This window comes from Salmo salar, chromosome ssa24, assembly GCF_905237065.1.
Source record: "Salmo salar chromosome ssa24, Ssal_v3.1, whole genome shotgun sequence".
NCBI lineage: Eukaryota > Metazoa > Chordata > Actinopteri > Salmoniformes > Salmonidae > Salmo > Salmo salar.
Genome location: NC_059465.1, coordinates 32,967,803 through 32,991,785, shown reverse-complemented (window position 1 = coordinate 32,991,785; position 23,983 = coordinate 32,967,803). Strand labels below are relative to the sequence as shown.

The 23,983-nt window shown below is 42.5% G+C and overlaps 1 protein-coding gene across 3 annotated transcripts in view; it reads right to left on the bottom strand.

Moving 5' to 3' along the window:
- LOC106585765 (EGF-like repeat and discoidin I-like domain-containing protein 3) overlaps positions 1 to 23,983 on the bottom strand; it is a 212,798-nt gene that overhangs the window by 132,157 nt on the left and 56,658 nt on the right. For all 3 annotated transcript variants that reach the window (XM_014172354.2, XM_014172355.2, XM_014172353.2), the window contains one exon: positions 15,792 to 15,920. In XM_014172354.2, the coding sequence (XP_014027829.1) occupies positions 15,792 to 15,920 (129 nt within the window). The remainder of the gene's footprint in view (positions 1 to 15,791; positions 15,921 to 23,983) is intronic.

Here is a 23,983-nt window from a genome sequence, read left to right as displayed (position 1 = left end):
ATGCCAGTGCCAGACAGACTCAGAGCCATGTATTTAGTTTGTTGACGTTAGCTAGCTAGCTAAACAGTTAGTGTCGTCGCTAGCACAACAGGCTAGGTAGCTAGCTTATTTCCGACCTTGCTTGCCATGGCATTGGCTATTAGCTAGCTAGCTAACCAAGCAAATCAGATGCCAGGTTTGCTATGATGTATCTAATGTAGCTAGCTTTCAATATGAATTGGCCAGCTAAAATTCCTGCAAGCTCACATTAGCTAGCTAGCTAGCTAGCTTGTTCCAACTCTGATTTGCTAGCTAGATAGCTAGCATTCGAGGGCTGAATGTTCTCATAAAAGTTTATTGTGTAGTGCAAAAATGAATAAAGGATCCAGCTATAGTGGTAATTTGTGTCATGTCTGACTATTGTAGTACTGCTTGCCCAATGTGCTAGCTAACAGCAACAAGCTCTGACAAGCTAGCTAACATTGTGTCAGCATCCATCAGTGATCAGCTTGGTGGTTACATAGTAATGGCGTCACCAGCCCAAATTCAAATTGAGCTGTTAGCAGTTGTGAAACTGGCACGGGTTTCCCTCGACCCAGCTCAAATTTTGAAAATTCCATTCGAGCCAGCTCAAATTTGGCCCTAATTTTAAGTGCCAGTGGAAACGGGGCATAACAGACAAAGCATCCAGGAGAGAGACGGAGTCACCAGAGGGCCGTATGCCTGGGATTCAGGGGAGATGTGAAGAGCCCTCGACACCCTGGCCGAATGGCACTCTGTTGAGAGCTCAGTGAGTCATCTTAATAAGCTCAGAGTGAGCATCTACGAGACATATGAAAGGAATACTAATCAGTCAGAACAAGAGGGTCTGATCCACCATGGGCACACTTCACATCATGGAGATGTTCTAACAAGGACCTTTAAAGACTAAGCCCATCAGTTGAGAGAGATGAGGAGGATATGAGGTAAGGGGAGGAGAGTGTAGAAGGGGGCTTTAGGGAGAAAGAGGTGACACTGTTGGAAAGTTCATTATTCCCTGTTAAAATTCAACAACAAATCAATAAATAAAAACAGTAAGGTTCAAATAGCTTTAGTGGTTTATGTGGTCATTTGGTAGACATTCCTATCCAAATAGACAATTCAGTATTTGCAACCCTTATTGGAATTGAACCAACTATGTTAGTGCTACCATCATCAAAACCTTGTCAGTGTGGACCTCTAATGCTTCCAGATAGAATTTAGGAAGTGCAGCTCACTAAGAAATATGAGTCTGTCTTCAAGACAGCCCACCGATCCGTGGGTTTAGTTGAAAAGCTGGCAAGCAGTCCACTCTCAAGCTCTGTTTGAGTTATCTCATGACAAGCTCAATCTTTGTGGTCATTTGCCTTTATGCCATCAAATTATGTCCATTAAGTAACGCTGATACATTATTTCCATTTCTAGCGGACTATCATAAAACAATTAATGCCTTGCCACTAAAGCGCTGACATTTAAAACAATTGAATAAGACCTGCTTCAGAGTATTTGTAGCTTTATAACGCAGTGCAATTTACATCCATCTACATGACTCTACCAGCTAAGGCAACAAAATACCAGTGTAAAAGCCTCGCACCATGTGTTTAAACCTGGAGGATATCCAGCAAGCATTTTACAAATAGTCAAATTTGTCAAATAGAAAAAATAGTCATGGTACACTTGATCCTGCTGGTTTTCACAATGAACTGAAAATATATGGTTTATGCAGACTCAATATTGATGTTGTCGCAACAAATTAGAATGCTGCAGTGGTAGCTCTGGGGAATCAATTCAGAGCCAATTCAATTAGTCTACTCCTTCCTAACCCTTTATCTCTGTGCTGTTTATTTAAATGGTCCAATGCAGACATTTTTATATCAATATAAAATCATTTCTGTGTAACAATTATGCACCTTACTTGTTGTCCCCCATGATGAAATCGGGGAGGGACTGTGGATCTGTCTCTGTCAGTCCGTCTGTCCGTCTGTCCGTTTGTCCATTTGTCCATCCATTTGTTCGTACGGTAGTCACACGCAATTTTGACTAAACTTAGATGAATGATGCGTCTTGCTATTGAGATCCGGCATTTGCAAATGATTGGCCCAAGGCGTGAGCTATAAATTATCTGAAATTTGTTAGTCACATGCAATATCACAATTGGCCCAAGGGGGGGCACTGCATCATTCGTGGGGGATGACATGTTTACTGTTGCCTTGTTTTCAATTAAAATAGTCAAACATTTGCTAAAATAGCTTCTTACCAAAGTGCAATTTCTCAAGCATTAATTTAGCTAGGACTGTCTGGGAGTGTTTTCAGTGGGCAGGGGAAAACAGAAAACCAGCTGTTATTGGCAGAGAGGTTTGGAACTCTCTTTCTAATTGGTCAATTAACTAATTTACCGCCTAGTGAGGCCAAAAGTACATCCCACCAAAACAGGCTGAAATGTCAGTCTTTTCAAATTGTTCCAACAACATAGTGTGAAAATATATTTAAAACACAGGATAATCATATGTTTGACTGTACTGAGCCTTTTTTATTTTATTTAACTAGGCAAGTCAGTTAAGAACAAATTCTTATTTACAATGACAGCCTACTGGGGAACTGCCTTCTTCAGAACAACAGATTTTCACCTTGTCAGCTCAGGGATTTGATCCAGCAACCATTCGGTTACCGGCTCAATGCTCTAACCACTAGGCTACCTGCCACACCAATGAACACTGATGTTTCTCTATGTAGATGCATATTCAACAGGCAAAACTGGCCTGCGAACGTGAAGTGTTCTACTCTGGTCGAGGTACATCCATTTGGTTTGCAGTCAAATTATTCACAGCACTTTTCGATAGAGTATTCTCTCTTCTCTTCCTTGTTCTCACTCTTGACATTTTTTGCTTCACCCACCTATATTCAGTAATTCCTTATTGTTGATGAAGTACACTCTTCTGACCATACAGAAAAAATAGGGCTCTGGCTGTTCGTCCCGAACATTTACTTGTAGTGTTTAGGCTGTTGAGTCCAGCTGAACACCCAAGGGTACGTCCTGTTGTAAGTGCTACTGCCACCTGGGATTTGGAAATGCGTCTCTATTTATGCTGCTTGGCGGTGTGCCAGTGGGGCCACCCCTGGCTGCCTGCTGCAGAGGCCGGGGTGACAGCACAGCCCAAGTGACAGAGGGTGTGTCCGCACAATTAGGCTCAATAACCACTCGATCCCGGCGATTCCTCCATAGGAAAGATTAACCAGGTGAATAACTGCACAGAGACAGAGAGGGAAGCAGAGGAGACAAATATAACACACCCCAACTGGAACTAATGGGTTCAGGATCAGTTTTGGCCCGATTCTCTCATCTGTTTTTTTGTTTTGTTTTGTTGCAGGCATCTAGTTATATCACCAGCTACTCTCTTTCTTAACCAAAACATTTATCTGTGCATCTCTGTTGTTTCTCTTCTCCCCTTCGGTTGGCTTCCTTCACTACCAGTTGTCTCTACTGTGCGCTCTCTGCCTCAACTCTTAACTCTCTCTCTCTCTGCCTCTACTATTCACTCTCTCTCTCCTTCTCCCTACATCAGTTCCCCCTCTTTATCTCTATTTTTCTCTCTCTCTCTCCCTCAGCTCAGACAGGCAATAATTTGACTGACAGCTAAGCTTAGTCTCTCTTGAGTGCTGCATGTGGAGGCAGATTGTGTTGCTCAGTCAACAGCCTTACCCAGAGATGGAAAGGCCAGTCCTGATCTGTGGGGCTAAGGGTGTAGAGAGACTGAAAAATATTTCAGGGTCTAAGGCAGGCCTCGCAGACCTCCCTAAGCACCTTGATTCCAGCTTGTTTCCCCAGCTTGTTGTCCCAGATACATAAGATAAGGCCAACTCCTCTTGGGCCTGAGAAATGGCTAGTGGGATTCGAGGGGGCAAATTTACATTTCATGCACAACACTGATCTGTCTGGACCTTTTCAACCTTTTTCAATCACACACAGACACTTTCCACTGGGCACAAACATCAGTTCAACGTCTAGTTATGGATTCAGCAGCGTAGCTGGTGAAACCATATTGTATTTGTTGGCGTTCATTATTATTATTATACCGGGTTTTTCCCCCAAGTAAAATAACATTCACATTCCCATGAGATGGTAAGGCCAAGGACGGTGTAACTTGGCATGATGGTAAAGGGCCAAAGGCCACACCCTCCCATGCGATGCAATGCCAATTGGCCACATGGTGGAGCTATAACAAGCGATTGAATATGCAAACTTTTAAAGGTCACAACCTTAACCCCATGTGACCTAGAGTCATGAAATTTGGTACATAGGTCCCTTTCCTCACACGGAACAAATCTGCCTCAAGAATACATCAAATCCGCTATGATGGATTTTACGGCCTTTTGAATTTTGTGAAAAACACTTAAAACGCTACCTCTGGCAGCGAATGACCAACCTTCATGAAACTTGATAAATGGCATCTATGGACCAATGTCTGTAAACACACTATAATCCAGGCTAGTATGTCAAACAACATGTCCGCAAATGACCAATAAACAGGCACATAGGCGTGGTCTATCACAAATGCATATAAATCAGTCACAGATATTTGTTTTGTACAAAACTTGGTTCACATGTTCCGACCACTGTGAAGACTCAACATTTGCAAGCGCATTCACATTGACTACACAGTGACGCTATAATGAGTTTAGCTAACCTGTAAAGTATGATTGAGTTTGGCCACATTGTGGAGTTGTTGGATAGGATAAAACATGAATGCAAGCTCATTGGCTCCTAGCGGCCATGTTTTTTCAGATTCTTGGAAGATGTGCATTCATAGATGATATATACCAAATTTGGTTCCGATCGGTCCAGCAGGTTCTGTAGAAGCAGATGTTTAAAGTAGTCAACATCATTGAAAATGGTTCAAAATATGGCACATCAAAAGCATATTATATTGCATGATCAGTTTGATTTTGATTTCTGATATTTGGTAAGTGTGCTAAATAGTACAGACGTAACTCATCCTAGGGCAATGTGTCCAATTTGTCCTGATGGTAGCACCGTGGGCACACAGCTGAACCCCGGCAACACTGGTTTACATTTGGTTGAGTTGTCAACTAACCTGAATTCAAAGTGATATCAAAAGATTTGATCATGTCATTGCATTTAGGTTAAAAGTTGCGTGAAAAAATGCAAAATTCCCTTACGTTAATTACTGTTTTTCAAACGTAATCAGTTTTCCCCATTGATTCAACATCATCACATTACATTTTTTTGTTGAAATGACAAAAGGGCATCATCAATGGATTACACAGTCACAGACATAGAAAAAAACACAATTTAATCCTGTCAAATTATTTTTCAGGTTATTTTTGAGCTATGTAATTTTCATCCACCTAGGCTAATCGTGATTAATTAATTGACATTGCTGGGGGAGCGTGATTTGGATATTTGAGTATTGGACCACATTCAACCAAACTCTACTACAACTTAGCTCCCAGCTACACTATATCTAATCAGAGGTGCCTTCATTAACACACCCACCTTATTATAGAATGTTAAATATTTTGAGCTAAAATGGATGGCTTCTAATGAAGGAAAATAATGAATAAGACTTTTGGGTAAATAAATATGCTAAATATGCTCCTAAAACTTTGGGAAGAGAGATCAAAATATTGAGGCAGGGGCTGCAGTAAAAGACAGGCCTATCAGACCACCCCCCTCTGCTCTGTGGAGACAGAAAGAGAGAGACAAGCCTCAGAAATGACCACCCTATGCTTATGATTGTACAATAGTGTAAGGGGTGCGTAACTGGTGGCAGGGAAGTCAGACGCAGGAGAACAGAACTAGGTAATAGCTGGAGCAGTTTAATTGCAAAACCAACGGCATAAAGAATAACAAACATGGGTACAAAACCCGTCGCGCACCAGAAAACATGTGCACAAGCACTTACAACAAACAATTCCACACAAAGACATGGGGGGAACAGAGGGTTAAATACACAACAATTAATGAGGGAAATGAAAACCAGGTGTGTAGGAAAACAAGACAAAACAAATGGAAAATGAAAAGTGGATCGATGATGGCTAGAAGACCGGCGACGTCGACCGCCGAACGCCGCCCGAACAAGGAGAGGAACCGACTTCGGCGGAAGTCGTGACAAATAGGGAAGACTGCCGACTGTTGTTCTTTAAGACACACACACACACACACACACACACACACACTCACAAACATACAGACAGACACACACACACACTGTCACGACTTCCGCCAAAGTCGGCTCCTCTCCTTGTTCGGGCGGCGTTCGGCGGTCGAAGTCACCGGCTTTCTAGCCAACGCCGCTCCATTTTTCATTTATCCATTTGTTTTGTCTTGTTCCCTGCACACCTGGTTTTCATTCCCCAATCACACTGCATGTATTTATTCCTCTGGTCCCCCTCATGTCTTTGTGTGGAATTGTTTGTGTTACGTGTTTATTGTTGACGCGCCATACTGGTTTGCTTTTACTGTGTTGTTCATGAAGATGTTTATTGTTAAACATAAATTATTGTGACTGTTTTGCGTGTTTTGCACTTTTGCCTATGGGCTGGAGGTTTTGACGCAGTTGCGTCCGTCTGTTGGTTTCTCCTGCCTCAGTAAAGTAGTGTGCGCCTGTTCACAACTCTCTGCTCTCCTGCACCTGACTTCACTACCAGTACGCACACACCTGACACACACACACACACACACACACACACACACACACACACACACACACACACACACACACACACACACACACACACACACACACACACACACACACACACACACACACACACACTATCTCGCATTCCTACTCACTCAAACATACAGTGCAAGTCAAAAGTTTGGACAAACCTACTCATTCAAAGGTTTTTCTTAATTTTTACTATTTTCTGCATTGTAGAATAATAGTGAAGACATCAGAACTATGAAATAACACATATGGAATCATGTCCTAACCAAAAAAAGTGATAAACAAATCAAAACATTATATTTGAGATTATTCAAAGTAGCATCCCTTTGCCTTGATGACAGCTTTGCACACTCTTCTCTAAGCCAGCTTCACGAGGTAGTCACCGGGAATACATTTCAATTAACAGGTGTGCCTTGTTACAGGTTAATTTGTGGGATTTCTTTCCTTCTTAATGCATTTGAGTTGTATTGTGACAAGATAGGGGGGTATACAAAAGATAGCCCTATTTGGTTAAAGACCAAGTCCATATTATGGCAAGAACAGCTCAAATAAGCAAAGAGAAAAGACAGTCTATCATTACTTTAAGACATGAAGGTCAGTCAATCCAGAAAATGTCAAGGACTTTGAAAGTTTCTGAAAGTGCAGTCGCAAAAACCATCAAGCACTACGATGAAACTGAGGACCATCTCTATTGAGGACCGCCACAGGAAAGGAAGACCCAGAGTTACCTCTGCTGCAGAGGATAAGTTAATTAGAGTTAACCTCTTGACGGTCGCCTAGGATAGGGGGCGCCACAGCGCATTTTGAAAAAAAATGGTGCCCATTTTAAACGGCCTACTACTCAAACTCAGAAGCTAGGATATGCATATAATTAATACTTATGGATAGAAAACACCCTAAAGTTTCTAACACTGTTTGAATGGTGTTTGTGAGTATAACAGAACTCATATGGCAGTCAAAACCCCGAGACAGATCGAAACAGGAAGTGGAATTATAAATTGCGGACTCAACTTCATCACGTTGCCTATTAATCACCCCGTGAGCTATGGTTTATTGAGCACTTCCTATTGCTTCCACTAGATGTCCCCCAGTCTTTACAAAGTGATTTGAGTCTCCTACTGTGAAAACTGACAGAATGACACGCTGTGGAACGTGGTCACACGGAGAGGGCCATCACCATTATGACGCCGGCGCCCCTAGCTACCCTCCTCTTTCGAAACGTTTTGAAACAGAATGCAATCGTCCACCTCGAATCTTATTGGAGCTCTGGTTGAAAAAGGCCCTAAAGATTTATGTTATACAACGTTTGACATGTTTGAACGAACCTAAATAAGAAAAAAATGCATTTTGGTGAAAGAGTAGCCCCGCGCACGTCGGAACTTTTGGTGCAGCCTTCAGAACGCGCTAACAACAACAAGCTAATGGAACATAAAGGATTAACTTTTTCGAACGAAAATACATTTGTTGTGGACCTGGGATTCCTGGAAGTGCCTAAGGATGAAGATAATCAAAGGTAAGGGATTATTGACAATAGTATACAAGACTAGATTTGATATGCGATTGTTCCAAGATGGCGCTGACCTGTATTGCTAGCCTATTGTTTTGAGTATCGCATCCCCTTTTATCGCAAAGTGTGATTACCCAGTAAAGTTATATTTAAATCTGGCAGTACAGGTGCTTTCAAGAGATATTCATCTATAAATCTTAGAATGACAATATTACATTTTAAAAATGTTTTCGAATAGTAATTTAGTAAATTGTAGCGCTGTTTCATCGGATGCATTTGAGGGAAAATAGTTAGTCAACGTTACGCACCGATGTAAAATGCTGTTTTTAAATATAAATATGAACTTTATCGAACAAAAGAATGCATGTATTGTGTAACATGATGTCCTAGGTGTGTCATCTGATGAAGATTGTCAAAGGTTAGTGCTGCATTTAGCTGTTTTTTGGTTATTTGTGATGCATGTGGTTGGTCGGAAAATGGCTATGTGGCTACTTTTACAATATACTCCTCTAACATAATCTAATGTTTTGCTTTTGCTGTAAAGCCTTTTTGAAATCGGACAACGTGGTTCGATTCAGGAGAGGTGTATCTATAAAATGATATAATTTGGAAAAAAAATTGAAAAAAAAAAATTATTACATTTTGTTATGCTAATGGCGATAGGATTTTTCACTGGATGTGAGGCCGCACAGGGGTTAACTGCACCTCAGATTGCAGCCCAAATAAATGCATCACATAGTTCAAGTAACAGACACATCTCAACATCAACTGTTCAGATGAGACTGTGTGAATCAGGCCTTCATGGTCGAATTGCTGCAAAGAAACCACTACTAAAGGACACCAATAAGAAGAAGAGACTTGCTTGGTCCAAGAAACACGAGCATTCCACATTAGAATGGTGGAAATATGTCCTTTTGTCTGACTTTTACAAATTTGAGATTTTTGTTTCCAACCTCTGTGTCTTTGTGAGACGCAAAGTAGGTGAACGGATGATCTCCGCATGTGTGGTTCCCATCGTGAACCATTGAGGAGGAGGTGTGATGGTGTGGGGGTGCTTTGCTGGTGAAACTCTGTTATTTATTCACTTAACCAGCATGGCTACCACAGCATTCTGCAGTGATACGCCATCCTATCTGGTTTGCACTTAGTGGGACTATAATTAGTTGTTCAACAGGACAATTACCCAAACACACCTCCAGGCTGTGTAAGGGTTATTTGACCAAGAAGGAGAGCGATGGAGTGCTGCATCAGACGGCCTGGCCTCCACAATCACCCGACCTCAACCTAATTGAGATGGCTTGGGATGAGTTGGACCATAAAGGGAAGGGAAATCAGCCAACACGTGCTCAGCATATGTGGGAACTCCTTCAAGACTGTTGGAAAAGGATTCCTCATGAAGCTGGTTGAGAGAATGTCATGAGTGTGCAAAGCTGTCATCAAGGCAAAGGGTGGCTACTTTGAAGAATCTAAAATCTAAAATATGTTTTTATTTGTTTAACACTTTTTGTTTACTACATATGTGTTATTTCAAAGTTTTGATGTCTCAACTATTATTCTATAATGTAGAAAATAGCAAAAATAAAGAAAAACCTTGAATGAGTAGGTGTGTCGAAACTTTTGACTGGTACTGTACAGGCTATACCTTCTCTCACGCTAACACACGCATGCAGGGATACACAGATATACCTCTGCCAAAGTCACTGAGAGCATTTCATGGAGATGTGATGCCGTGAGGTGAATATAAGTCTGTTGCATGTGCAAAGCATGTATGTTTTCTCCCTGTGTGTGTGTGAAGGTTTAACTGTGTGTTCTAAAGAGAGAAAGACAGAAATGGCGGTACCACTGCATCTCTCCAGCAGCATATCAAATAAATGTGTCTAATGCGGGCATAATCGGAGAGCCAGCAGTATGCCCAGATGCAGATCTAGCGTCTCTGTCGCCTGTGCAGATGAAAGGCCGCTCTGATGTTGACCAGGTGTATTGACTTACAGTAATTGCTCCTCGTGGCTCATATTAGACCACGCCATGAAGACAGGCTGATTCCCTCAGAACAGGGAGCCGAGCAGGCGTCAGAGCCAACAAGACATGACAGCACCTGTCAATACATCATCAAATATGAAAAAACCCACACATCCTACGTTTAGCTTCAATCAATTGTGCCCTGTTGGCATGGTTTGAAAATAAAGAGGGCAAAGACTGCTTATTGATAAAAAATTGGAGATGAAATGCACTCTGAGACATCTGGCCGAGGAATAAAGGGATGTAGTGAAGGCACAGCCCCAGCCCATTCGGAGAAGAAGGCATGTTTTAAACTTGTTTTCCATGGAGCCAGCTTGGGAACACTGTGCATATCACCACACAGCCTTTCCCGCTGGCTGGGGTTCTGTGCCCTCTCTACCTACATTATCCTATTTCAGGAAGAGAGTGTTCGAGACATCATTAAGCTCATAGTGCACTGCTTCGCTGTTTACTCATACTGAGCTGATGTGCTGTAGTCTTCTACATCAGTGAGAGTGAGGATAGTGGAGCACCCTGAGATCCTAGCGAGAGAGCACTGTTATAATGATGGTGTGCTTTTTCATTTAAGCCTAGTTTATCATCTCTTCCTGACAGGATAGGTTCGATGTTTTGAAAAGGAAATGCCTCATGTTGACTACAGCCTGCCATCTGATTGCTGCAGGCAGTTTTGCAATGGAGTTAACAGGGGGTACTGTACAGTACAACCAATGTTGTCCACTGGATTAGTTGAGAGTCCCAAGACAAGTGGTTGTATCATGACACATTAACCCTACAACAAAGACAGAAAAAACACATAGAGAAAGTAAGAAAGATGCTTCTGCAAAATGTAAACAACAGCGAATCAACCTTTGTTTGTTTGTATTGTCTGACCTTGGTAGATGGAAGACGCAGTATGTGTGCCCAGGACAGGCTTGACCCCTACAGACACAGAGGTGATCACTCCCAATCGCCTGCATGTTTGACACTTCATTACAATAATAAGCCATTTTCCGAATACTGTGGTCTGACAGTCGGCCCCCTGTCGCCACGTGAACATGACAGCGCATCATTTGAGTAATGACAACGCAGCGGCACATTCTCTCAAAATAAGAGCTGCGATAATAACAGTGATGATAATAAGCCAAACCGCCAGGGACTTGCTGTGCCTTTTACAGACTGTGGAGACTCCTGGAAGGTCGCCAGCATGAGCACCGATCATATGGGGACACTTGAAAAACAAACATACTATAATACATGTCAGAAAACGGGTTGATTTTACAGATTGTGTCTGCAAAACAAAGCCCTGATTCAACTATTATCACATAACATATCAGATTTGACATGACAGGTGTTTTATTTCTCTAAGCTCTATTCAATTAAGTTAATACATATTTTATATTTCCCATGTATTTTCACGGCAGACAGAATGTGCACTGACTCCATTTTACCTAGGAGAGGCTGGATAAGCGAGGGTATATCCATCTGCCCCCAAGGGATTTCAACAAATACACTTTCAGTCACATACTGTAATCTTCACAATCCTGGGATTCTCCATCCTTGTCTTGGTTCTGTGCCCCCAAAAAATGTCCATCTTATCATCTTATATTGATGAAAGCCTAAACTGTCCATTATTTCAAGGACCAGATGCCCAATTGTGTTAGAATCAGAGAATCCCTAGTGCTAACAAACCAAATGTTCACATTCTATTAGAGAGAACTACAGCACAGTACTGCATCCTGGAGAAAGCTAAAGGTTTGTTTGGTAGATACAGTATTGAAACAGAGATATATTGGGCTTCAGTAAGGTGTGCACATCAAATACATAAACAAACAAAAAACGTCATATTTATTTTTGTGACATATCATATAGCCCTATAAGAAAACCCTTTTGGGTTCCAAGTAGAGCTCTTTAAGGGTTCCATGTAGAACCCTCTGTAGAAAGGCCTCTACATGGAACCCAAAAGTGTTCTACCTGCAACCAAAAAAGATTACTCAAAGGGTTCACCTATGGGGACAGCAGTAGAACCCTTTAAGGTTCTAGATAACATATTTTTTTCTAAGAGTGTAGGATTAGAAGCCAGACGTACAAAACACACCTTTCTATTTTTCCTTGATAGCTAGTTTTCCTTGGCAAAGCCAACACAATGTACTTCAGCTGCCGACCATGAATGTACAAACCTATTCTGTAAAGCTGTTTGCGAATTTGTCGCTGAGGTGTCTGAAATGCCCTGTCTGTGCTCTAAAATCTCAACAACTCAACTTGTCTCCTGAATAGCTCAGCACAAAAAAAAGTTAACTCAGCTGTAGACCTGTCCATCAAAACAGACTTAAAATAGCTTATATTTCCCAAGCTGTTCATGCCATGTCATTTATGTCTGTGCTTCATAAACCACCTCTGAAGAGCATGGTGTGTAATACTGTCTGTGTTTAGGATAATGCTCAAAGGTGTGAAATTGGATTTGGGTCTGACAGAGTGAGCAGGTAAAGGGAACGGCAAAGGCTTGGGTTTCTCTGCTGCACATTCAAACCAGAGTATTGGTAACATCATATACAGTACTGATAACATGCACATTATGTAGTACATGTTCAATCAGAATAAGAGCAAGAGGTGAACAGACTGTGGTTAGTTTAGTAGTAAATAAAATGGTGAAGTTATCTCTGACTTTATTTGACTTGTGATTTGTTTTAAAGCAAAATAAGCTGTGAAATGGTGTCAAGCCAGACAACATTACATTTATTCCAGTGTTCAATATGCAAACACATATCAGTATCGTCTCTGCTTCTCCCTACTTGTCATTCTGGTTTCTGCTGGATTCCCTGGCAATATTTCTCCACTTAGAATGAAGGCACGCAGGCAGCCATTCAACTCGGGTTTGTTCCTCTCCGATAAAATCCGACCGACTCAATTTTATCTTTTCCATTAAGCTCGTCAGCAATTAAAAGCCCACCCGCACCTCAACAAAGCCAGCAAAGCTGTCATTCTGAGGGAACAATTATTCCTGTGCCTTTATCAATTAATTGCAGAAATTATCCAGACACTAGATTTTGTTTATTAATGTCTTCAGATACATGTACAGATTTTTATTAATTTGACTGTAATGAGTGAAAATAAAAATGGCAGCCATTAGTACGTATTCAGTTTGGCAGCCATTAGTATGCATTCAGTTTGGCAGCTTTTAGTACGTATTCAGGTTTGCAGCCATTAGTACACATTCAGGTCGGAAGTCAGCAGTACACATTAAGGTTTGCAGCCATTATTACATATTTCGGTTAGCAGCTTTTAGTATGTATTCAGGTTGGCAGCCAATAGTACGTATTCAGTTTGACAGCCAGTAGTACCTATTTAGTTTGGCAGCTTTTAGTACGTATTCAGGTTGGCAGCCAATAGTACGTATTCAGTTTGACAGCCAGTAGTACCTATTTAGTTTGCAGCCATTAGTACGCATTAAGGTTCACAGATATTATTACGCAATCAGGTTGGCAGCAATTATTACATATTAAGGTTGGTAGCCATTAGCATGTATTTAGGTTGGCAGCCATGAGCACATATTTAGGTCATCTCAAATAGGTCTCTCGCCCTCGGGGCTTAATGGAAAACAATAACTGAATTATGATGTGCATGCTAACAGGATCACTCATTCTGAAATCAACATTGGGCCAAATTCATGAGGCTAATGTTGAAAAAGTCAGGATTAAATGTAGAGCTGTCACTTAGTCAAAGAACTTGGCCCTTTCACTTGAAATTAATTAAAAGGCAGACTAACTAAATGGAGCACAGATATATATATATATATACACACACACACGAAACCTTTCCATAAGCCATCACATGCGGAAACGGTCAGAAAAGTTGGGGGACTGGAGCACAGTGAGTGTGACTTGGCAGTAGAACAAATACACATGGGTGATACAGTCCTTATCATTCCTTTCTGTATAGCAATAAATTACAAGATCTCACTGTGTTTTATCTGGATACTTTACAATATGGATAAATTCAAGAATTGGTTAAGTTTAACGATGGGTAGCATTTTGCAGCATTCCAAAGATCAAAAACACCATAACAAAGGAATTCCACGCATTTATTAAGTCGGGTAACTGGAATTAATTTCACTTGAAAGCTAATAAAATCTAAAGCAAGTAAAAAAAAACATTTAAAAGACTGTGGTGACATAAATGCAGTCAATCTCCCCTGTCCCTCATGTTCATTTAGACAACCATAACTCTCTGTAGACTGTGTCTCGAATGCTCTTTTTCTCACAATAGCAGGGAGGAAAAGAAAATCACTTTTCTCCAGAACATCTCTGTTTATCTTCTGGGTCTGTTTAACCTACATGTAAGTGGGGAAATACCAGATGCATCTGGTTTAGCTATCTCTCTCTCTCTCCCTCTCTCTCTCTCTCTCTCTCTCGCTCTCCACCCTTTCTCTCCCCCACCCTTTCTTTCTCTTTCTCTTTCTGTCTCTAAACTAATATCCATCCCGCCCAGACTTGACCAGAATATATTAAAGCTGCTCTTCATTATTTACAGACACACCTGTGAGGAAGATGGCCTGCGTATAGGAAAGGAAACCTAATGCCCGGATCCGCCAAGCAGAGACAGGGAGAGAGGGTATAGGAACCACAGGAGCTGGCCTATATATCATCCAGCAGGATATAGCATTTAGCACTTCCAAACAAAGACTAAACTTTGGCCACTAATCCAGCGTTAGTGGCTAGCGGGTTCCCTACTTCTTCCCTGTTCATATTGAATTGTTTTCTGGTCTGAGGGGTAAGGTTACTTTGATAAAGCATTCAAAAACAGTGCAAGTAATACTGTAATAATGTAATAACAATAATGTAATACTCTCAAAATGTGAAGTAACATTTTTCAAAGGATCACCTTGTAGCTATGACTACATGTTGCTCTCATGTTGATCTATTCACACCGTCGCCATGGCTTTGTGTTTGTTTTGTGCAATATAAAAAGCAGCACAGATTAACATGCACAGCATTGTTCAAGGATATGTTCATAATTGTGTTTGTCTTAGTTCTCTTACAGGAAACATCCTGAATACAATTTATGTGTACATGTGCGCACACACACACACACACACACACACACACACACACACACACACACACACACACACACACACACACACACACACACACACACACACACACACACACACACACACACACACACACACAGATAAGATGCAGTAACACCAGCTCCTGTTCAAGGTCTTACATCATGTAGTGTAGCAACATACATTTCCTAACACTAACATTTTTAAGTGCATACTCTACAAAAGAAAGCAAATTCAGCACTTTTATTTTCTGTACCTGATTTACTGCTCTGGCATTTTGCTGAACCCACTCTTTCAAGTTAAACACAGCTTTGCTTGAAACACACCTTTACTTTCTGTAAAGGACCATTATTTGTTTTCTCTAAGCTCTTGGATGGTCATGACAGGTGAGCATTTAACCAGTGAAAAGTCTTTATATGAATGGCAAAATGTTCTTTACGATCTCTACTTCACTCTTTTTTCATATGGAGATTTTGCCTAGAAATGTTAGCACCGGTAGATACAAGGACAATGATGATAATCCAACTTACTGTGTTGGCAGTGGATTCCGTTGAAGCCGGTTGGACACTTGCAGACATAGCCTATGAACGTGTCGCCTCTGTAGGTTTCACTGATTTCACATATTCCTCTGTTGTGGCATGGGTTCGGGTGGCACGGTCCTGAGTGGAGAAACAACAAACAGAAGGAGACAAAACATGGTCAACATTATCAAGGGGTCTTTTGCCATTATAAATATTGACTAGATATGGATGCTTGCGCAAACATCATTACAGTAGTGATGCATTGTATCAGGTTGTGGTCCATCCTTTTCCTTCAGAGAATCTCCGACTGACTTAATGAATCCAATACAGTGGGTTGAACTCTAAGTCAGAGGAAAGGACTGGTGGGTAAATAGATGGATGGAAAGTGATAGATGAAGTGCCTGTCATTCACAGAGTTCTAGTTCTAGAGTTCTGCAGAACTGCCCACAGCTAGCCTCGTACGAACCATCCTGAGCTGCCCAGAGCTAGCCTCGTACGAACCATCCTGAGCTGCCCACAGCTAGCCTCGTACGAACCATCCTGAGCTGCCCAGAGCTAGCCTCGTACGAACCATCCTGAGCTGCCCAGAGCTAGCCTCGTACGAACCATCCTGAACTGCCCAGAGCTAGCCTCGTACGAACCATCCTGAGCTGCCCACAGCTAGCCTCGTACGAACCATCCTGAGCTGCCCAGAGCTAGCCTCGTACGAACCATCCTGAACTGCCCAGAGCTAGCCTCGTACGAACCATCCTGAGCTGCCCACAGCTAGCCTCGTACGAACCATCCTGAACTGCCCAGAGCTAGCCTCGTACGAACCATCCTGAGCTGCCCACAGCTAGCCTCGTACGAACCATCCTGAACTGCCCAGAGCTAGCCTCGTACGAACCATCCTGAGCTGCCCAGAGCTAGCCTCGTACGAACCATCCTGAGCTGCACAGAACTAGCCTCGTACAAACCATCCTGAGCTGCCCAGAGCTAGCCTCGTACGAACCATCCTGAGCTGCACAGAACTAGCCTCGTACAAACCATCCTGAGCTCCCCAGAGCTAGCCTCGTACAAACCATCCTGAGCTGCCCAAGGCACGGAGGCTGCACTAATGATACTGGAATACCCCACACTCGGAAAGCAGCATTTCCTAAGATAAACATAGCGTAGAGTTCAGCCTGTTTAACTGCAATGAAGCCAAGAAATACACCCACACAGCAAAACACACATTAAATAAGCAAAGCTGAAATCTCAATAAGAGGAAAACATATTTTATTTGAAAGTGCCTGGTCTGTCTCAGTTGATGAGGATTAATAACTTGGTTAGCACGCTCATCTTTTCCCAGGTCTTTTCTATTTTTCCAATTCAGTTTTGCTACAATGTCATTTCTTAGGGAATAATAATGACAGCAAAGGCTTGGACTCAAAGTTATTATAAGCAAACACTTATGACACAGCAATATGTCACTGCACTGACAGTGCCTACAACATGGTGCCATAACACTGCCATCTAAAACCCCTCACCGACGACTACTACCTGCAGTGTGGGCCAAATGTAAATGACAAGGCCTCGATGAAGGCTTATTGGATTCATAACTCAGAGCCTGCCAATAGCTCCCTCATGTTTTAAACAACGAGGTGTAGAACTGCCTGGATGCTGTCAAAACTTCCCAGTTGAAGTTTGATGGCAAAACTTTTGTAATCTCTCACAGGGAAGATATTAATGCAAATAACTTTGAAGGGATGGGGGGATCGACTATCAAATTATGTTGTATAATGCTGTGATTGACTTATTTGGCAGAGTCTTAAACATCAATCAGATCTATTTTATAACCAGGAGGGTAGGAGCATCGCCCGTTCACAATTAATTTATGGTGACTGAGAAGGCTTAAAGTTCCATATTGGCTCAACACATACTTAACCATGGGATGTTAAATAAAACAACTTGAGCCAATATTCAATGCTTCAAAGGACATGAAAACACGTCTAGGGACTGGTCCTGTGACAAAAAGAAATGTTTCCAACTTACAAATAAATTGTCTTTTGTATTTTTTTTTTAACCAAATTGTTGACAGGCATAACTGCCTTTTGATAGGTCACTTATTCTATTTCCCTTGTCTTCAGTAACACCTATAAAGGAAGAGATGACAGGTCTTAGGGTTCGATTCATGTCTTCACTCTTACATCGATAGGTGAAGAACCAATTTCAGCACAATTGCTAGTGTCCAGTCAACACACAAACAGCCTATTCCCTCTCATCTGCTTAACCTCAGTCACAAGAAAAGAGTAGCAACGTCACAACATCATAGAGATCCAGGGCAGATTCAGCCTTTAGAATGAACACAGGCTAGCTTATTGCTACGTGTTGTTGGCAGTGGCACGTCGTTGCATATGAATTGCAAACGAGGGTAACCCTATCAAAGTCAAGCCCATTCCGCCTCACTCCTGTATCAGTATTAATGAGACTTGTGGATAATTAGTTGAACAGAGGAAAGTATAATAGCTTCACAAAGGCCTTGCTCTCTAAGGAGGAGGAGAGGGTGTCAGGCGTCAGGGCTGTTTTGACGTGACGATCTATAACGGCACAAAGGAACACAGAAAGCCTCTCTAATGGAGAATGCATCCCTGCACAAAGCACAGCCACAGCAGAGTGAGAGTGAGTGAAAGAGAGAGACAATGAGAGAGCGAGAGAGCGGAGAGAGAGAGAGAGAGAGAGAGAGAGAGAGAGAGAGAGAGAGAGAGAGAGAATGAGAGAGCAAGAATGAGAGAGAGAAATAGAGAGCGAGAGAAAGAAAGAGAGCGAGAGAGAGAGCGAGAGAGAGAATGAGAGAGAAAATGAGAGAGAAAGAGAGAGAGTGAAAGAAAGAGAGAGCGAGAGAGATAGAAAGAAAGAGAGAGAGCGAGAGAGAGACAGCGAGAGAAAGAGAATGAGAGAGTGAGAGAGAAAGTGAGAGGGAAAAAGAGAGAGAAAGAGAGAGAGAGAAAAAGGGGCGGTCTATATTAGCAGTGTCCTTTGGGACTTCACCCTGCTAAAACGTTCTTTGTCCTACGAAGTTGTTCTCTTTGCTGTCGGTGTGTGTGTGTTGAAAAGAGGTTGGGGGCTTTGCTGTGCGAATGTCAGCCACTGTAGTCTTGTGTGCGCTAGCCCTTGGGCCGTGATAGATGTGTGCCACGCGATGCCTGCGCGAGCTCCGCAATTTCCTTTTGGGCTGCAAAGAGAGCCCAATCAATCAACGGTGAAAACCTGATGAGTGGTTAAACACAGAAAAGCGTCCTATGTTTCCTCTAAGATCAATCACCAAAGTGTGACATTTTCGGTGTGTCGGGTACAGTCGAGCCCCTAAATCCTATTTGGCAGGTTTTAGGAACATTACCTTGTTCCGATGCCGGGGGATTGTGTATTTACCCAGCTAAATTTCATTAGACCGAGGGATAAACCATATGAACTGAGTATACAAAACATTAGGAACTGCTCTTTCCATGACATAGACTGACCAGGTGAATCCAGGTGAAAGCTATGATCCCTTATTGATTTCACCGGTTAAATCCACTTCAATCAGTGTAGCTGGATTGTGTATGTATGAAATTCAGAGGGTGAACGGGCAAGACAAAATATTTAAGTACCTTTGAACGGGGTATGGTAGTAGGTGACAGGCGCACCGGTTTGAGTGTTTCAAGAACTGCAACGCTCCTGGGTTTTTCAAGCTCAACAGTTTACCGTGTGTATCAAGAATGATCCACTACCCAAAGGACATCCAGCCAACTTGACACAACTGTGGGAAGATTTGGAGTCAACACGGGCCAGCATCCCTGTGGAACGCGTTTCAACACCTTGTAGAGTCCATGCCCCTGACGAATTGAGGCTGTTTTGAGGGCAAAAGGGGGGGCAACTCAATATTAGGAATGTTTTCCTAATGTTTTGTAGACTCAGTGTACATTAAAGACCGCAATCTAAACTCCTCAGTCAACTCCGTATACAGTCTACCTAAGACCATGCAACTTTAAAGCTGATGAATCATATTTGAGCACAGGCATTGAGCCACACTTGGCTATGTTACTGGGTTTTTTCCCCTGTGGTTATTCTTGGTATTTCATTTTTGTCATCCAGCATTTCTCGATGTCTTAATATATACTTTCCAAATGCAAATCTGCTGTAAAGTGCATCTTTCAACCAACAAACAATGTTGTTCACATTTAAAACGTCTCAGCAACCTGAGGAATGCTTAACGTTATAGCCTCGATTACAATCTCTGGTGGTCCCACATAAAATGGGTCGAGTGATGGACTGGGGGCAGAGTGAATCAGGGGCGGATTGAACCAACCACTGTGGTTGGCTGATCATCAGCATGATTACCTTGTATTTAAAGTCACAGGATATTCTGAGAAGCTGGCACCCCCACCCTAACTGTGACTTCACAGAACCTCAACCCTCAACCATCCCTCATCCTGACCCCTTATCAGGGCCAGTAGAGAGGAACCCTCCCTCATCACCACACTTGTTAGAACACATCATTTCTGTTAGTCAGGCTCCATATCCACTGTCCTCCATTTGAATCAGCTGTGCAAAAACCAAAATGTGCACCCAGGGGGCCCCTGGACCGAGTTTGGGAAACCCTGCGTTAGAGGACTGAGTTACATTGAGGACAGTGGATATGGAGCCTGACTAACAGAAATGACTGCCAACCCAATAAACCCACAAGGGACAGTGTACATATCTATGTATTGGGATACATAATTGAGCCACAACTCTAGAGCATGCCAGCTTGTAGTCCTAAAAAACAGAAATGAGTTACCTCTGGTTAGTTCAGCCATTCCCTTTCCTTTCCTTTGTAAAACACTTTTTTTTGCTTACGGCACCTGGTATTCCCAGGTGGTCTCCCATCCCAGTACTAACCAGGCCCGACCCTGAACAGGCATGATCAGGGTGGTATGGCCACATGCGTATTTTTCTTTTTTTTTTACCCTGTTTTCTCCCTGAATTAGGTCCCTTGGCTCATCTCTGCAACTTCTTAATGGGCTCGGGAGAGGCAAAGGTCGAGTCGTGCATCCTTCAAAACACTACCCGCCTGGCCGTCTACTTCATATCACACTGCTCACTTAAGCCGGATGTTAGCCACAACAATGTGTCGGAGGAAACACAGATCAACTGACGACCTGGGTCAGCTTGCAGGCGCCCGGCACTGTCTCAAGGAGTCGCTATAGCACGATGAGCCAAGGAAAGCCCCACCGGCCAAACCCTCCCCTACCCCGGACAGCACTAGGCCAATTTCGCGCCGTCCTATGGGGGTCCCAGTGACGGCCGGTTGTGGCACAGCCTGGGATCAAACCCCAGGCTGTAGTGACGCCTTAGCACTGCGGGGCCGTGCTCTTGACTGCTGTGCCACACAGGACCAGCCATTCCTATGGGGGAAATTAATGAGGAAAGAACGACGTTTGGGGATAAACACAGAAAATAAGGTCTGAGGATAAGACAGGTTTAGGATATTAAGATCACTTTATTGGTCAATTGCACACAAGATCCAACCAAATTTGGACTTGTTCTTTTAACCCAGCCCCTTGAAAGACACACATAGTTTTTTTTGAAGAGCTGCAGGGGGCTGCCACACCGGGGACCATTGTTGTGGGGGTTAAGTGCCTTGCTCAAGGGCACACTGGCAGGCAATACAGTGGGGGAAAAAAGTATTTGATCCCCTGCTGATTTTGTACGTTTGCCCACTTACAAAGAAATGATCAGTCTATAATTTTAATAGTAGGTTTATTTGAACAGTGAGAGACAGAATAACAATTAAAAAAAATCAAGATAAACGCATATCAAAAATGTTATAAAATGATTTGCATTTTAATGAGGGAAATAAGTATTTGACCCCACTGCAAAACATGACTTAGTACTTAGTACAAAACCCTTGTTGGCAATCACAGAGGTCAGACGTTTCTTGTAGTTGGCCAACAGGTTTGCACACATCTCAGGAGGGATTTTGTCCCACTCCTCTTTGCAGATCTTCTCCAAGTCATTAAGGTTTCGAGGCTGACGTTTGGCAACTCGAACCTTCAGCTCCCTCCACAGATTTTCTATGGGATTAAGGTCTGGAGACTGGCTAGGCCACTCCAGGACCTTAATGTGCTTCTTCTTGAGCCACTCCTTTGTTGCCTTGGCCGTGTGTTTTGGGTCATTGTCATGCTGGAATACCCATCCACGACCCATTTTCAATGCCCTGGCTGAGGGAAGGAGGTTCTCACCCAAGATTTGACGGTACATGGCGCCGTCCATCGTCCCTTTGATGCGGTGAAGTTGTCCTGTCCCCTTAGCAGAAAAACACCCAAAAGCATAATGTTTCCACCTCCATGTTTGATGGTGGAGATGGTGTTCTTGGGGTCATAGGCAGCATTCTTCCTCCTCCAAACACGGCAAGTTGAGTTGATGTCAAAGAGCTCCATTTTGGTCTCATCTGACAACAACACTTTCACCAGTTGTCCTCTGAGTCATTCAGATGTTCATTGGCAAACTTCAGACGGGCATGTATATGTATTCTTGAGCAGGGGGACCTTGCGGGCGCTGCAGAATTTCAGTTCTTCACGGTGTAGTGTGTTACCAATTGTTTTCTTGGTGACTATGGTCCCAGCTGCCTTGAGATCATTGACAAGATCCTCCCGTGTAGTTCTGGGCTGATTCCTCACCGTTCTCATGATCATTGCAACTCCACGAGGTGAGATCTTGCATGGAGCCCCAGGCCGAGGGAGATTGACAGTTCTTTTGTGTTTCTTCCATTTGCGAATAATCACACCAAATGTTGTGACCTTCTCACCAAGCTGCTTGGCGATGGTCTTGTAGCCCATTCCAGCCTTGTGTAGGTCTACAATCTTGTCCCTGACATCCTTGGAGAGCTCTTTTGTCTTGGCCATGGTGGAGAGTTTGGAATCTGATTGATTGATTGCTTCTGTGGACAGGTGTCTTTTTTACAGGTAACAAGCTGCGGTTAGGAACACTCCCTTTAAGAGTGTGCTCCTAATCTCAGCTCGTTACCTGTATAAAAGACACCTGGGAGCCAGAAATCTTTCTGATTGAGAGGGGGTCAAATACTTATTTCCCTCATTAAAATGCAAATCAATTTATAACATTTCTGACATGCGTTTTTCTGGATATTTTTGTTGTTATTCTGTCTCTCACTGTTCAAATAAACCTACTATTAAAATTATAGACTGATCCTTTCTTTGTCAGTGGGCAAATGTACAAAATCAGCAAGGGACCAAATACTTGTTTCCCCCACTGTAGCATCTAGGATTTGATACCAGCAACCCTCAGATTGCCAGCTCTGTTCCTGCCATATTTTCCCCGTCGGCCCTGGGATTCGAATTGGTAACCCCCTGGTTGCTGGCTCGCATCTCTAACCGCTAGGCTACCTGCCCCCCATGTCTTATACGTTTTGTTCTATGAGATAATATCAGTCAGTTAACATGACATTTATGAATTATGAAGCCTTTATGTGTTTAAATGTGCTTGTTTTGATTGCATAAATGCTTCAAAATTTACACAAAGTTAGATGATGAAGATTACTTCATAGAAAAAAAATTATAAGATCTCCTAAGCCTGTGTTTACCACAGACCTTATTTTCGGCATTTATCCAAAAACCCTACAAAAACAAAATGTATTTCCCCATAGACTTTTTGGCCAACGAGACATGTGGCAGAGTTAGTGTCTACAAAAAGATGACATTACTATTGCTCTTTATTGGTGACTATCGCCTTTTCTAGTGTGTTTTACACAACAATGGGAAAACATGTATGGTTTGAAAAGGCCAACAAAGTACAGTAAAGATATACATACATGTTTTATAGATTATGCAATCAAAAGTAATTTGTAACACACTGTGAACCCTCAGTCCTTTAAATTGTGTGTATTTGCCACTTGCATGCATTCATGGGTGGTAAATTAGGAAGTTCCAATTCAGAGCCTCTGCTCTAAATGTATACTTGGTGAGATGGCAGAGGGCTCTAACGTTGGCCTGATTATGTCACTTCCTTTTATTTGACACTGCTTCTTCAGCCCACCCTTCCCAGTGCTCTCTGATAGCAACTGGCATGGGTCCACATTAAGGGACAGTAGCCTTCTCAGCAGGACACATCCTGGGATGCTTTTAGCAAGTCCTTTCCTCTTTACCTTTCTATCTGTACATGTCCTTGCACCCTGCCATGACGAAATGGATCAGACACATTGACAT